Source organism: Uloborus diversus, unplaced genomic scaffold, assembly GCF_026930045.1.
Source record: "Uloborus diversus isolate 005 unplaced genomic scaffold, Udiv.v.3.1 scaffold_1159, whole genome shotgun sequence".
Classification (NCBI taxonomy): Eukaryota; Metazoa; Arthropoda; class Arachnida; order Araneae; family Uloboridae; genus Uloborus; species Uloborus diversus.
Window position 1 is genome coordinate 24,413 of NW_026557831.1, and position 16,331 is coordinate 40,743.

At 33.1% G+C, this 16,331-nt stretch overlaps 1 protein-coding gene across 1 annotated transcript in view; it reads left to right on the forward strand.

Moving 5' to 3' along the window:
* LOC129232334 (ras-related protein Rab-1A-like) overlaps positions 1–15,753 on the forward strand; it is a 33,152-nt gene extending 17,399 nt beyond the window's left edge. The window contains exon 5 of the mRNA XM_054866486.1: positions 15,303–15,753. Within this exon, the coding sequence (XP_054722461.1) occupies positions 15,303–15,548 (246 nt within the window). The 3' untranslated portion in view covers positions 15,549–15,753. The remainder of the gene's footprint in view (positions 1–15,302) is intronic.
* The last annotated feature ends 578 nt before the right edge of the window (positions 15,754–16,331 follow it).

Genomic DNA, 16,331 nt, shown 5'->3' on the forward strand with positions numbered 1-16,331 from the left:
AGTTTAAACAGAATAATGAAGATGTAATAATATTATATTGCTTTTCTATTTGTGTAAATATTTATTTATTTTATTTCTTTTGTATTTATTTATTTACTAGCCGCCTTCGGCGACCAGCTGGTCCGCCTTTTTACGCCAGGGTTGCCGCCTTCGGCGGCAGCTTAGACAATTTAGCGACGGTATTAATCAATGTTTTTCTTTATATATCAATATTATCATCTGCCTTTTTACGACAATGTTGCCGTCTTCGGCGGCTGCTTAAATAAGTTTCGTGGCGGTATCAATCAATCTATATCTATATCATTATTAATTTAAATAAAATATTTTCTAGATCTATCTCCAGTTCCGTCGTTTGGAATATTTTTAAAGGAGGGGTAGGGGAGACACAAACGGCTTGCTCTTCATGCAAATTTTGTCGAAAAATAACAAAAAACACTTCTACTTTTACTTGAAAGCATTGTTTTTTCAAAGTCATGGTGTGTGTGGGGGAGGAGGGGCACTGACAACCCGTTGAAGTTCCTTAAATGACGGGCATGTCTCTTTCTTGCTGTCCATCTACTATATTGACCTCTGCATTTGTCTATCTATCTATCTATCTATACGATCTATGCGTATCTACCTCTGAGAGTAATTAACAATCTTTTTTTATTTATATACAAGCAGCCGCATACGGCGGCCGTGTTTGGCTTACTTGTCATTCACCATTTTACGCCAAGAAGTCCTTAAATAACAAAAATCGCGTCCATTTTTATGTGAAAGCATTATGTTTTTAAATCGTAGCGGCGCCCCCCCTAACCCCCGTTGTTGTTCCTTAAATAACAGGTCTGTCTATCTCTCACTGTACATCGACCTGTAGATTTATCTTTCTCTAGATCCATGTAAATTTACCTCTGATAGTAATTAACAATCTTTTTTTCAAAGAAAAAAAAATATTAATTCAAAAAAAGAAAAAACATTTTTTGTACGCTCAATGTATATTATCTACCTATTCGACTTATCTCTAAATTTTCTCATCTATCTCTATTTATTTTGATCTAACCTCCAATCTTATTCCCTAACAAAAAGAAAATCATGCAAAAAAAAGCGTGCTTACTTATTTATTAAAATAGCACAAAAAATTGGTGTCTCTGTGGTACCCGGAGTTTGCCAAAGTATAAAAATCATTGTTTTTTATTGAAATTCAAAAAAAAAGTGACTGGGACCAAAACGATCCGATGTGGTCCGTCTGATTAACCGAAATCGAATGTTTAGCAAAACATCCGAGGGGGGGAGAGAAACAAATGAAATACCTGGAAAGAAAAAAAAAAGCGAATGAATCCTTCGAAAAGCAGAAAAGAAAAAAGGAAGTATACTTCAGTTAGATCACGTGGGTGCGTTACGTCATATTCGAAGCGGTCAGCGCAGCGGATCTTCGGTGAAGCGATAGCTCATATCTTCGTTCTGCCTTTAAAAAATTGTAAAAAAAAAAACTTATGAATATTTTTGAAAACTTTTTTTTTCTGTAGAGGACGAAATGTTGTGGCTACTACATAGTAAAATTGTAGAAAAGAGGTTATTATATTTTTCACGGGATGCGTTTAGAAAAAAATTAAACCCAGAAAAAAATGCAAAATAAAGGTTTTTTCAAAAATTCGTAAAAAATACAAAAATTGCTCTATCTTCAAAATTTTTTTGTTCATCACATTTAAAGTTAAATTTTCGACACTATAGTACCAAAAATATTTGTCTGGCGCGATTGGTTTAAGGTCTGTGAGGTTAAAAGTACTAAAAAGTGCTAAAAATCACATTAAACATTAAATAACTTTTTTTCTAATTAAAATATCAAAAATCGAAGCCCGAGGTGCACAACTTCAGCAAAAACTACACCTGTATACCAAATTTCATCTTTCTAGGCCTTACCGTTTTCCCGGGATGCGCGCCACACACACACACACACACACATCTTATTATATGTATATAGAATAGATTTATTTTTTATTTTTATTTATTTATATTTATTTTTTATTTTACTTTATTTGAAATAATGATTTATAACAATATTCTAAAACTAGTTTATAGGTTACAAAAACTATGCTCTCTGATGCGCATCAACCGATCTAATGTACCAATTTAATTTGATTTTTGAAAAGTTAAATCGTCTGGCAAAAAGAATTTGAATGAAATACTCGTTAAAATGAAAATCCCGCTCCGTAGAAAACAGACTTTGCTTAAAACACTCATTATAACTGAAACAGTATGAAAATACTGCTATGCCACTCGAAGATAAAAAGAATTTCATTAAAACTCATTACGAATTGAAAAAAAAAAGAGGCTTCAAAAATACATGGTTCCGAAATAATTTTGTACCCAATTTTAAGGTATGTAGGTGTTAAGAGTCCCTCGACACAGCAAAACGGCAGTACATAACGTTAGAAAAGTGGTTTTCAATTTAGTAGCCTCCAGTAACATTTTACTATGCATCTCGGTACTTTAAGGTATCCGACTACGTTGAAAAGGCGATTTTTGACTAAAATTCACTTTTTCTAAAAATTATCTCACAGGAAAGCCCCATTTTTTGAGATTTTAAAACTTTTTGAATTTTTAATCTACGTCAATTCGGAACTCCAGCGCTCGAATACGCTACCTTGCGGTGATTTATAAAACTGCGTCTGCACCTAAAACATTGCCACGTTGCGCATCACGTGTGTCTGTTGACGTAAACACAGGCAGTTTGTTCTGAGTATTTATTAACGCAATCGATGTGTCTTAGTTTGCTTTCAGCTACAGAAATTAATTCGTCCCTTAGTAGTATTCTCGAGCTTCTCAAAATAATGTTAGTTTTTCTTATTTCTTTCAAAAAAGTACTAAATGGTGGAAGCGTAAACAAGAAAACTCTGGATTAACAAAATTGGATAACGTTATACCAGGTAAAAATTTTTATTGTTTTGTATGAATTTGTAAGAATATGAGTTTTTTTTAATCTTAAATTAATTTAACTAATCATATTTTACAGCAGCATTTAGTTGGAATGGACAGTATGCAAAATATTTTCTTGAATATATTATCGTAGAACAAAATGAATAACCGAGAAAGAATTTACTTTATTCCTTTTATTCTCAGCTGAAAGGTTTCGCCAAATTTGTTTAGGGTTATAGTAGTTTTAGTATTGTGCAAGCAAAGTAGCCTTGGCGAGTTTTCGCGTTTTTAGTTAAACCATTTTTAATTTTTATCATGAGTGGAATAAAATGATAGTAAGATTACAGAATTCGATAAGTAAAAAGAAATAATGGTCAATCAACTGAAAAGAAAACTACCACCATATATAAACTGTGAGTACACATTTTATTTATTTTGTTCTGAGTGAATTTGAATAAATATCAGTTTTTCAATTCGATGAAAAAAAAACGAACTTAACAACATTGACTGGACACTTTTCTTTAACCTAATTCCACATAAATGATTTAAATAAAATTTGTTACTACAGTATCCTACTGAAATAGACAGTATGCAAATAAATTTTCTTGAAAATATTTATCGCAGAACAGATTGAAAAATCCAGAAAGAACGTTAAGAATTTGAACAATAAAAAATAAAAGTTCGCCAAAAATCTGTTTATAGTGTTATGGTTTTAAAATTATGTGAAAGAATAATGTATCTTGACAAGATTTCGCATATCAGGTAAATTATTTCCATGACGAATGAATTAAATGCATGATTTCTTTGGATATCCAATCATATAGTCATAGAAATAAATTATCTAGTGTTAAACGTTACTCTTGACAGTCTGCCACGTATGTGCACTATGTGACAAAAATGTCAACAAATGCTGGAAATGTCACGAAACTGAACTTAATATGTACTAATGTATAGAAAAAACGGTACAAAATGAAAATGCCGTTCGAAGCGAACCAAAAATTTATGAATTCCGAATTCAACATCGTGAAAATGGCTGCTTCAGAACAACTTACTGTGTGTTCTACATTAATTGTTTACTTTCGTAATACTTTTTGGTTTCTAATCTCTTTCTATATGGGTCAGAATATCCACAAGACTTTGAAAAATCTTTTCAAACGAATAAAGCGAAAAAATCATACATACGAACAAAAATCACAACACTTTTAGCATTTTCTTCGCTACCACATGCGTTTGTTTTAGTTTTCAATTCCGCCATTAAACAGTGACTGCAGTGCCCCCTATAGTTCGTTGGAGTTGCGAATTAGAACTCAAGTTATAAGCGTTTGAAACTAAGTGTATGTAGAAAAAAATAACCGGAAGTTGATATACGGAAACCGGAAGTTGGCAGTTTTTTCACTATTTTTGATAATATTCATTCCCAAATAAAAGAATTACAGATAAAAAAATCCTTTTTAAACTTCTATTTTTATAAATTATTTATCAATATGCCCAAAAATTTATTTGTTAGAAAAAAAATGGCAACATTTCATCTCAGATGAATCTCTTCTGTTTGGGTTTTGACGGAGGAGACTAGTTTTTCTACGCCCTTTCCTTGAGTCATTTGACTCGTGTTTTGCTTCCGTTCCGGTGGGACATTATTTTGAAGACTCAAGTATTGTACCTTCTTTTTTTTGGTTTTCTCTCGTGGTGGTTATTCTTTTTTATTTGTTGGTTATTATGCTTATATCCAAATGACAAATAAAAAGCGGAAAAGTAAAGAATCTGATAACGAAGAAAGTCTGGCTTGTGATAAAATTCGTAAGCATGACCATTTAGTATATCAAAATTGCCTATCTGACTCAGAAATATTTAAGCTAGCATTAAAAAATGGATGCCAAAATATAAAATTAGCCATTTCTGGAATTGAAGGTCAAATCCCCTCAAATAAAGGCTTAAAGTTTCACAAGGAACTTGACAAATTCACAAATAAAGGAGACTCGGTTGTCTTTTCCCGTAATGGAAATATCATTCTGACAACAAATAATCAGGAAACATTGGAAAAAACAATAAAACTTAAAACCTTTTTAGATGTTCAGGTTAATAAAAGGGTGATAGAAGATTATATTTGTACAAAATATATTATTAAAAATGTTGACGTAGACATAAAGCTCGACTACATTGCTATAAAACTAAAAGAAGAAAATATAAATGTGTCCCAAATTTGTAGATTTACTAAAAAGGGAACAAAAGAGCCAATTCCTGTCATTCTCATCAAAGAGATAGGAAAAAGTAACAGGGAACATTTGAATATCGGCAGAGTAAGGTACAGAATTAGTAAATTCATAGACAGACCTCGAATATGCCATAAATGCTTAAAAGTGGGACACCCTGAAAAATTCTGTAAAGGGGAAATTAAATGCCCAGACTGTGGAGACAGCCATACAGCATGCGGCAAAAAACCTATTTGTTTCCGCTGTCAAGGTGATCATCAAGCGACAGACATCAAATGTCCCTCCCTGAATAAAAGATCAGGAAATACACAAACAACTAACACTATCATCAATAAAACCTATGCGAATGCCACTTGCTCACAGTCACCGAGCAAAATACCAAACAGTCCCCTAAAGGAAGGAAAAGATACTCAAATAAATTTATTACTAAAAAAAATAGAAGAAAAAGATAATGACATAAAAATTCTGAAGCAAGAGATCCTTAATTTAAAATTGGAAATTAATAGAATGAAATTAATTAACAATAAAGAGACAAACTTGACCCAATCAGATGTCCTAGAAAAGGAAAATAAAAGTTTGCATGAAGAACTAATAAAAATAAATGACTTTTTATCCGAGGAGGGATATTGTACCCCTCGTAGCGAGTGTGAAGATATCTTATTAGGGTACCCTATGGACATGACAGTGGTGCCAGGAGATACTCCGCCTGCGGATATCTCCACTTAATTTTGCTGTTTTCGGGGTTTTTTCCCCCTTTTTGGTGTGTGTGTTTGTGATGCCTTTTTTCTTGTTTTGCTGGAATTGCAGGAGTATCTGTAAAAACATTGACACGTTAAAACTTTTCATTTCTTGGTCCAAGCCGGATGTAATTTGTATCCAGGAGACCTGGTGCGAAGATGATAAAATTCCTTTATTATGCAATTATAATTACTACTCTAAAGAGAGAGTTCCTCCTAGGAAAGGAGGGGGTTTATGTATATATGTTAAAAAATCAATTCCTTCATATGAAATTAAAATTAATACAGGAGAGAATGACATAGAAATTAATAGTGTTAAAGTCAGTATTAATAATAAAATTATACAGATTATTAATTGTTACCGACCACCGGGGCCTATCAAAGATGATACCATTGTTTTGTTAAATAAAATTAAAGATAAAAACCAAATATATGCTGGCGACTATAATGCAAGGCATATATCAATTGGCGACTCTGTTAGCCACCTTACAGCCCACAAAATTTACAACTGGTTTTCTGATAACGAGTTTTGCATAATTAACGACAAAACTCCAACCCGTCATAATAGAGGAAAAAGAGAAGGTATTCTGGACATTATTTGTATGAGTAATAATTTAATGTTGAATTACAACATCATGTATGGCAGCGAATCAGGAAGCAGTGATCATTTCCCTATCTTGCTAAAACATATAGAGAACAAAATTAAGAAAGTTGTTAAAAAGAGGTATACTAACTGGGAAAAAACGAAATCGCAAATAGCAACAGAAATTTCTAATGAAAATAATTTCAATGATGACAATATGGAAAACTCCAATATCCTTAATAATTTTAATAGTATTATTTATAAATGTTCTGAAGATAACTCCAAAACCATTATCTACGAAGATAACACACAGAATCAAAAATGGTGGGATTTCAATTGTTCCACGAAAAAAAGGGAAAAAAACCAAGCTTTTAACAAAGCAACTCACAGTCAATCTTTAGAAGACTGGATTCAATATAAATTTAAGTTGGCGGTTTTCAGACGGGCTATTAAAAAGGCTAAAGTGAAATTCTGGGCTAAAATCAATAAAAACTTAAAAAATACGAAGGACATCTACAAATCAGTCAACAAACTAAAAAATGGCATACAAAGAGAGAGAATTGACAGCAATTTAGTTCTGGAAGATAATGGCATCAAAATATTAGATGGAAAAAAGCAAGCTGATATTTTCGCAGAATACTTTTTCTCTAAAACTAACAACTCTTTCAATTCAACCATCATCAATAAAAAAGATAAAAACAGATGTAATTTATCGCAACCGTTTACAAAGAATGAATTTAATACAGCATTTAAGACCCTTAAAAACACATCTCCTGGCTCTGACAATGTGTCTAATAAAATGTTAAAAAATTTGCCTGATGAAGGTAAAATTGTCCTTTTACGAATCTTCAATAAAAGTTTAAAAACATGTGTAGTTCCGGCGCTCTGGAAAATTTCCACAATAATTCCCATCAAAAAGCCAAACAAGAACAGCAACTTTGTAGGCAATTATAGGCCGATCGCATTGACACAAAGTACTTGTAAACTTATGGAAAAGATGATTTTAGAACGACTAATCTGGTGGGAAGAAAAATTCAAAATTTTCCCCAATTTTATTTATGGCTTCAAAAAAGAAAGAGGGACAGAAGATTGCCTATTTAAAATGGCTAATACGATCTCCAATGCCCGGGAGGGAAAACATTTCACTTATCTCATCTCGCTTGATATCAAGGGAGCTTATGACAATATTCAATACAACATCCTAATTAACAAACTATACAAAACAAACTTGGATGAGAAAATCATCAATTGGATTAAAGATTTTTTTACACAAAGATCTTTTTGCGTTAAATGGCGAAACCAATTTTCCGAAGAAAAAATGTATAAACAAGGTCTTCCTCAAGGCTCTATTATTTCACCATTTTTATTCAATTGCTTTTTGATCGATCTTGTGGATATTCAAAATAACTTTTGCAACCTGTTTTCCTATGCAGATGATATCTCATGTGTAATTCATCACGAAAATAATGATTCGGCGATAGAATTAGTCTTAAACACGATTAACAAGATCTCGAAATGGGCAAAGAGAAATGGGCTAGAATTTTCTCCTGATAAATGTGCAGTATTAAATATGTCTCCTGGCAAAATTAAACCAACTTTCTCGATCCAAATTCATGACACCAACATTCCATGGAAAACGCATCATAAAATTCTGGGCCTAATCATAGACAACAATATGAAATGGAAGAAACACACGGAGCTTATTGAAAAAAAAGTTACCAAAAGCATCAATGTCCTCAGAATTTTAAGTAATCAGAATACTGGAATGAATAATAATAATTTAATATCGATTATGAAGCAAATCATAATCCCACAGATCAATTATGGAAGTATAGTCAGAACCAAAGACACAAAAAGCAATAGAAGAAAATTTAATGTCCTGGAAAACAAAACTATTAGAACTATTTTAAAGCTAAATTCCTTTGCTCCTAATGACACCATTAGACGAATGACAGAAATTGACGAATATGAAGTGAGAGTAAAATGGAATTTAATAAAATATATGTTAAAGCAATATTTTAAAAATAATTACAATAATAAGTTTATCTATAATCGACAATTTATTAACTCGAAAAACGACTTAGTAAATGAAGCTATCAACTATGTAAAAGAATATAATAAAAACCTGATTGATGAGCAATATAATTTTTTTTCCAGTCAAAATATACCGCCCTGGCACGAATCTCAACTGGAGTTTGTTGTAAAAGATGAATTCTTACAATACAACAAAAATGGAGAAGTAATGAAACAAGTTTTCAACGATTATATGCAAGACAATACTAATGCAGATATTTTCGCTACGGATGGATCGAAAATGAACAACAAAGTAGGTTTCGGAATTGTAAAACACAGCAATGAAATCATAAGGAAGATAAAAATTCCAGACATATGTTCTATCTTTACAGCCGAATTAACAGCTATCTACTATCTAGCTAAATTCCTAATAAGCAACATGAAATCAACCATTATATTAACAGACAGCTTAAGCGTAATTAAAGCAATTCAAAACAAAAAGAGAAAAGAAGACAATTCAATTACGGCAACTAGAAACATCCTAAATATTTTAGCAGACAAAAATAATATCAAAGTCGTATGGGTCCCCAGTCATACTGGAATTCAACTAAATGAACAAGCCGACCTACTAGCAAAAGAAGCAACAAGCCAGGACTATACCCCAAAAATTCAATGCTCCACGTGGAAAGACTGTCAAAACAAAATCAAAACTGACTTAAAAAATGAAAGAGAAAGCAAGTGGAAAGAAAGCAAGTATTTTCTAAAATTCAAGGACAGACAGCTTCCCCTCAAGAATAAAATCAAATGCCGAAATAGAAGAGAAGAAATTCTGCTAAACAGACTAATCACCGATTGCTACATTACTCAAGAAAAACTTTTTCGTATGAAAATTGAATCATCACCAATGTGTTCTCACTGCAAAGTGACAAATACAGTTAGTCATCGTATTCAACAATGCAGTAATTTTCGCAGGGCAAGAAACAATTTGCTTAACATTATCCCTCCTGAATTTTCTCATTTGACAACTGATTTTCTGGATTCGCAACTTTTATCGCTGGACGGCGTTCCGTCCGCGATTTTGTCCTTTTTTGTTTGACTTTTTTTTTGTTTTGTCTCCTCCGTCACCTTAAAGCTCCACCTTTTGACGCAAATAAGAACTTTAAAGAACAGAGGCTAGGCGCTTAAGCACGCAGTCCTCTTTAAAAATATGAGCTAGATGGCTCATCGAATAGGAATAGGACTCTTCTGTTTGGTTTGTTTACATTCGATCTTGTCTCTTTTTGCTTTTGCTTTGTTCAAATTTTTATCTTTCCAGTTGATATTTAGTTGATTTTTTCAAATTAAACGACAAGTTGAGATTGATTTCGCATAATTATGGGTAAAGGAGGTAGTCGACGCTCGCGAAAGCGAAAGTTTTATGGAAATCAAAACACTAGCAAAATTTTGAAAACTGGTGCTGATATAACTACTGCAAGCAGCAGCAAGCTGCAAACTTTAGATGAATTTATTCAACCTGATGAGGTGGAATCAATATCTGGAAATCGGATTATTGATATGCAAGCATTAATTGCTGTTTTTTCTGTATTATGCTGCCCAATATGCATGAATGAAACTTTGTGTCTGTACGAGGATTCCAGATTTGGACTGTCATCAAATTTCACTTTGAAATGCAAACAATGTGAATTTGTGAAAGGTTTTTCTACATCAAAGAAAGTAAATAAGCTAAATGAAATCAATGCTCGTTTTGTTTATGGCCTAAGACTTATTGGAAAAGGTTGGTCTGCAGGAAAAAAGTTGTGCAGCATTTTAAACTTACCACCTTTTCTTTCTAAATTTGCATTCAGAAGGCAAGAGAAAAAATTAGCCGAAGCTGCTGCCCATGTTGCTGACACTTCTATGAATGATGCTGCTAAAGAAGTTAGAGAGCTGAAGGGTTCCCCAAATATTATTACAAATTGTGGTGTTTCTGTAGATGGGACGTGGCAGCGTAGAGGCTTCTCATCTTTAAACGGCTGCGTTACAGCAATTTCCATTGATACCGGTAAAATCCTCGATTTTGAGGTTATGTCTCATTACTGTAGAATTTGTAACAGACTGTCAAAGAATTCCACGCCTGCAAAAAATGACGATGAGCATGATTGCTCTAATCACAAAGGATCTGCCGGAAGTATGGAGCCAGTGGGGGTATACCGCATCTTCGAAAGATCACAAAGCGCCCGTATGTTACGATACATTGAGTATTATGGTGATGGCGACTGCAAAGCTTTTGATACAGTTAAAAATGTATATAGAAAAAAGAAGCACACTGTCACCAAATTTGAATGCATCGGCCATATACAAAAGAGGGTTGGAGCACGTCTTCGAAAATTGAAAAAAACGACGAAAGGCATCAGTGGTAAAGGAAAACTAACTGATAACTTTATCGATAAACTTCAAAACTATTATGGAATTTCTATCCGCAGCAACGTGGGGAACTTAGAAAGAATGCAGTCAGCTGTTATAGCTGCTTTTTTTCACTGTTGCTCGACCGAAAAGGATCCCAAGCATGGGCAGTGTCCAAAAGGAGCTGAAAGTTGGTGCAAGTTCCAACGAGCAAAAGCCTTGAATCAAACATACAGAGACAATTCTACTGGCCTACCCCAGAACATTATAAATATTGTTAAACCGGTTTATATGGAACTATGTGACCAACAATTATTAAAAAAGTGTTTACACGGGAAAACACAGAACGCTAATGAAGCATTTAATGGCGTTCTGTGGCAAATTATTCCGAAGGAAGTTTTTGTGGAATTGCAAACTCTTCGCTTTGGTGGTTATATTGCTGTAATCAAGTTCAATACTGGATTCAAAGGTGTAATATCAGTGCTAGAAAGGTTAGGTATTACTCCTGGTCATTATACGCAAAGTGGTTCCTCGGAATTTGACAATGAGCGAATTGACGATTCAAAACGTCACTCACTGCCATCGGTAAAAAGCACTCGCAGAAAGCTGAGAGCTTCTCGAAAGAAAAAACATGTGAAAAATGAGGAAAAGGAAGGCATAAACTATAAATCTGGAGAATTTTAAGGATTTTGAACTATAATTAAATGTATAAAATTTTAAGTCTTATCTTTATTTGCGTTTTTCGAAGAATGCAATTTTCGCTCGATATTGGCTACGAAAAACATGATTCTGTAAATTCTATTCAATATTCAAGCATGAAATTTGGTATGCATATCTTGTTAGTACTTCTGAATGTAATAGACCTCAGGTTTTGCAAATGATAAATTATTTTTTGATTTATAGCCTTTTTACAAGGAAAAGATGAATAATTTTAGGAAAATTTCTCGATAAATTCACGTAATTTGTCATAAATCTTAAAATTCTTGAAATATTCCTTAACCTGCGGTCTATTATATTTAGAACATTTCTACATGTAAACTAATCCAAACAAATTGTATGTAACTGTTTATTTTTTTCATACAGAGCGTTTCTCCTAACTTGTAATTTTCAGTATTTTTGACTAAAAAATCATACATTTTCAAAAAAACAATGATTTTATTATTCCTTTTAAAGTGAAATACGTGTTTTAAGATCCTTCTGTATCTAAAAAACCATTAATATTGTTTCATAATGAAGTTTTAAAAAAAAACTGCTCCGAACGTAGTCGGATACCTTAAGTGAGTTTGCCAAATGTTTTCGCTAAATTAGAAAAGCTTGCATCCTCTATTCTAGTTATTTGACTGGGAACCTCGGAATCACTCTCAAACAGAATTTTTTTTTAATACTATTCTACATTTTAATGGGACTGCGTTAGAGCATCACTACCAACAAGAAGGCCTCAGAAACCGACCGACTCAAAAATCCTTATTTGGCTGCTCAGCACTCGCAAACGCGAGCGATAATCTCAAGTTTCGAATTCTTTGCCATTTTTTTTTCACTAATGCTACTGATAGCAGAGTTCACTCTGGATTTAGTAAAACTCCTTTTTACAGTTAAATTAATTATGCAAATATAAAAGCATTTTAGAAATATTACACTGTAATAAAGAATAAAAAAGAAATGAAAATCTTTGAACTTTAATAATAATCTAGAATATATATAATTTACAACATAAAAACAGGTAAGAAATTTTGTTTTATTTTTCAAGCCATCAATGACTCGTTCTTTCTCGCAAACTGCATTTTAGCAATGAAAGAAATATTTAAAGAACTTTAACATTTTAGGTACTTTTTAACATTTTGCACGAAAGAAATTCCGATCACTAAATTTTTTGTCGTCATTTCAATAACTTTATAGAATGCAGCTAGTAAGTTCACGAAAAATTGTAAGAATAAAGCTAAAAACTTGTTTTAATTGATTGGGAAAGATGAAACTTATATCACCAGCAAAGAGTAAACAAGAAGAAAATATTTGACTCAGAACTGACATTTTTTAAATGTTGCTTTCTGTTTTGCATGATATTCATTTGATTACGTTGTATTGTAAATAGTGACGCATGATTTAGATAATTCCCATGTATATTTTCATATTTATGCAGAACGCATTTCATATTTAACTATAAATGTTTTTTTAGAATACTTTAATGTGATAGCCATTGCGTTACTAAGTACTTATGAACGCTTTTACGATAGTGGATGGGAAAATTGAAAGTAGGTTGTTCTGTTTAAATATGAGTCTATGATAGTTAAAATTTAAATTTTTTATTTATGTTTACTTCGTTATGATATTGATAACTAAGACATTGTTTTTCGAATCTAATAAGATTCCTTAAAAATCATTTGGATGTGATGCAATGTATTGAACATATTGGTTACTGTAATCTTGTTATTCCCTACGTTCTTTCTTATATATTTAAAGAAAAAAAGCGCGTTAACTTAGAAAATAAACTTTTGATTTCTCCTTTGATCAATGTTAATATGTTTGGCGAACTACTGTTCTTAAAATAATGGCTTTAGTATGTTAAGAGACATAAATTAAAGGGATTTTCATCGGGAAAATTCCTCTGAGTAAGCCTCTTTCGGTCACGTGACGAAAGCAGTGATCGGGCTTTCTATGTAGGGAGTGGTGGTTAGAGGCCCAACCTTCTGCAGACCTACTGTAATCCCCTATTAGCATCCATTCTTTCACGTGGCACCACTATCGGCGGATGCTTTTACACGAGAATTTTGAAGGCCAGTTTCCCCACCTGGTGGAGGCACATGGGCTCTATTCGATGCAAAACTGCACTAGGAATTTAATTTTGCCTCAAACACTTCTAGACAAACGAGTAGTTAGGGATCTTTTACATGCCGCATAATCATACGACATGGTCGCAGTCGATTTTTGCATCTTGAAATTCCACCGACTGGAGTCAGGTTCGAACCTGCGCCATAGGGCGTAAAAGAACAGCGTCAAACCACTACATTTTATTTGTCGGCTTTTTCTTTTTTTAATATACGTAGGGGAGAGTATTGTACCTTGGGATGCTTGTACCTTGGGACACTGCTAATTTCTAAGAAACCATTTTTAGCAATCATGTTTTTTCGAATCTCTAATAGTAACCTTCACCACTGAATGGGGCCATTAACAATCAGCATCAAAAAGGTTAAATTGATGATTTTGTGAGAGAAAGAAAATTTCATGACTCCTAAGTAAATATTTTCTTAGGGTTTCTTTTTTTTTTTTCTTTTTCTGTCTTGGTGTTTGTAAAACTAATCAACTGAATTTTATTTTGTTATAAAAGAGAAGTACTTTAAATATTTTGGTTATGAGAAAATAATGATAGTGCATCTAGCTTGACCACCATTTTGATTTTTCTCAAACCACGTGGTGATTGCACCTAAGAGACAGCCAAACATATCATCCCTTAGGACGCGTCCCAAGGTGTGACATATTCATGGTTCTTAATAATTAAGATATGCTTAGGAACATAGAAAAATGTTCCACTCTGATGTAGCCTTTTAAGCAGTTTTAATGTTAGGTAATAATTCATTAATTCATTATTTATGATTCATAAGTTAATTCATTACCATGAAAAAAAATTATTTTTTTCTTTTTCTTTTTTGGTTCAAAATTGGTTTAAGTATATGGCTGTTTCCTGAATCATGAAGGGTTCCCATGATACAACAGGATGTCTCCCAAAGTACAATAGGATGTTTTACCTTGGGACAATTTGGAACATTTACTTTAAATGGCTGTCAATATTTTATTTTTAAACTGTCCGAATTTAAAAGAAAATATATTATAGAGAAGTATATTACGATATTTTAATGTGTCTTCTAGATCTTAAATTTAATTTAAGTTATTGACGTTAAAAACTAAAATATGAAAAGTGTCTCAAGGTACAACACTCTCCCCTACATATGGTCGCCAAATGCAATGCTGATGCACACAAAGCCAGAAAGTGACGAATGTGAAACAGGTCACAGTTTATGACCAATTATTTACATAAAAGATTTTACAGTAAATTTTAATTTTCAAAGAAGGTTTAAAGCAATTGTTGGAATTCGAAGCCTGCAGCTATGATACAAGCGTCGCAGCTGTCGATGAAAACATATCAGAAAGTCTCGTCATTGCTATGATGGCTAATGTCGGTGCTATGTCATGGATACACTTCGTTTCTAAGCAGAAAGCAGAGGCGTGCACAGAAATTTGGGGCCCGTCACAAATGATTTTTACGGCCCCCTCCATATTGTTCACCCCTACGTCCCTACATTTATTTTGCCCCTCGTTTTACAAACATGGGGGCCCCTTCAGGCCCCGACCTTCAGGTGTCCCCCCCCTCCCCCCGCCTGTTCAAGCCCCTGACAGAAAGCACCATCACTTGCATGAACTGTTTCTTGATTCTTAGTGGAAGCTGTATAGTTTATTTCTATTTAAATTTTTACTAACTTTCTTTTGTAGATTTTTGAGAGTCTGATACGCGAGATACTCTTCAGAAAAGGAATCATCTCGAGTTCTTCTCCCCTTTTCAATACTCAAGAAATAAGCGCAGAATCTTCTAAGACGATTGACTGTGATCATCAAGAAGCTACTGAGACTGCTAAAACTGGCGCAGCAACTTCGCTGCCGCCAATTGTTAATCTGCCTAATAATACAATAAAACTCACTGTGAAGAAAGATGGAACAAAAAAGAAAAATTGCTGTTGAAATACGAAGTCTGTGTTTGCGATGTGTATATATTCTTATGCGTTTTTAGAACATAAGTTTTAATCAGGAGCACATTAGAAGGGATTTCTTTGAATTGATCTCTCAACTAGTTCTTAGCAGATTTTCTCATCATTTTCATTGTGACTCACAGTCAGTTTAAAACGAATTTGCCATACATACACTGTGATTTTTGTAAAATTTGAAATTTGCCTCCGAAGTAGAATGTAAATAAATAATTTTTTTATAAAACAGAACTTGAAAAATGTTTGAATACAAATAATAACACACAAATCCTTGAAAACAATTCAGATCTTTTTTCTTTAAAAAAAATCTTTCCTACTGATTTGTCTAAATCTTATTATGTACATAATTCATAAAAGGGAGGTACTTGGGCATTCTTTCCCAACAAAGGAAGTGCGGGATACTGCCATCAGAACTTATATTCACAAATGAGCTGAATTCCATCCAGTGTGCCAAAATTTACGCAAAAATAAAAAGTTAATTATCTCATCCATGCATCAGGATGTCATTATGTCATAACAATGTCCTTCAGGGAAATGTTTTGAGTTTAAAGGATTTTTCGGGATCTGGTCCTTATCCTCCCTCCCTCACCAATGGAACTTTGGTGAGGGAGAGGATGTATTTAATAAAACTTTTCAAAATGGAAATCTTTTAGTCGCAATTTAAGCCTTATTAAACAGTAACGTGAGGGAAAGGGTGGAGGTTCGGATATCTTCCGACGGAATATTTTCTAAATTGAAATCCTGCAAGCACCTATTAAAC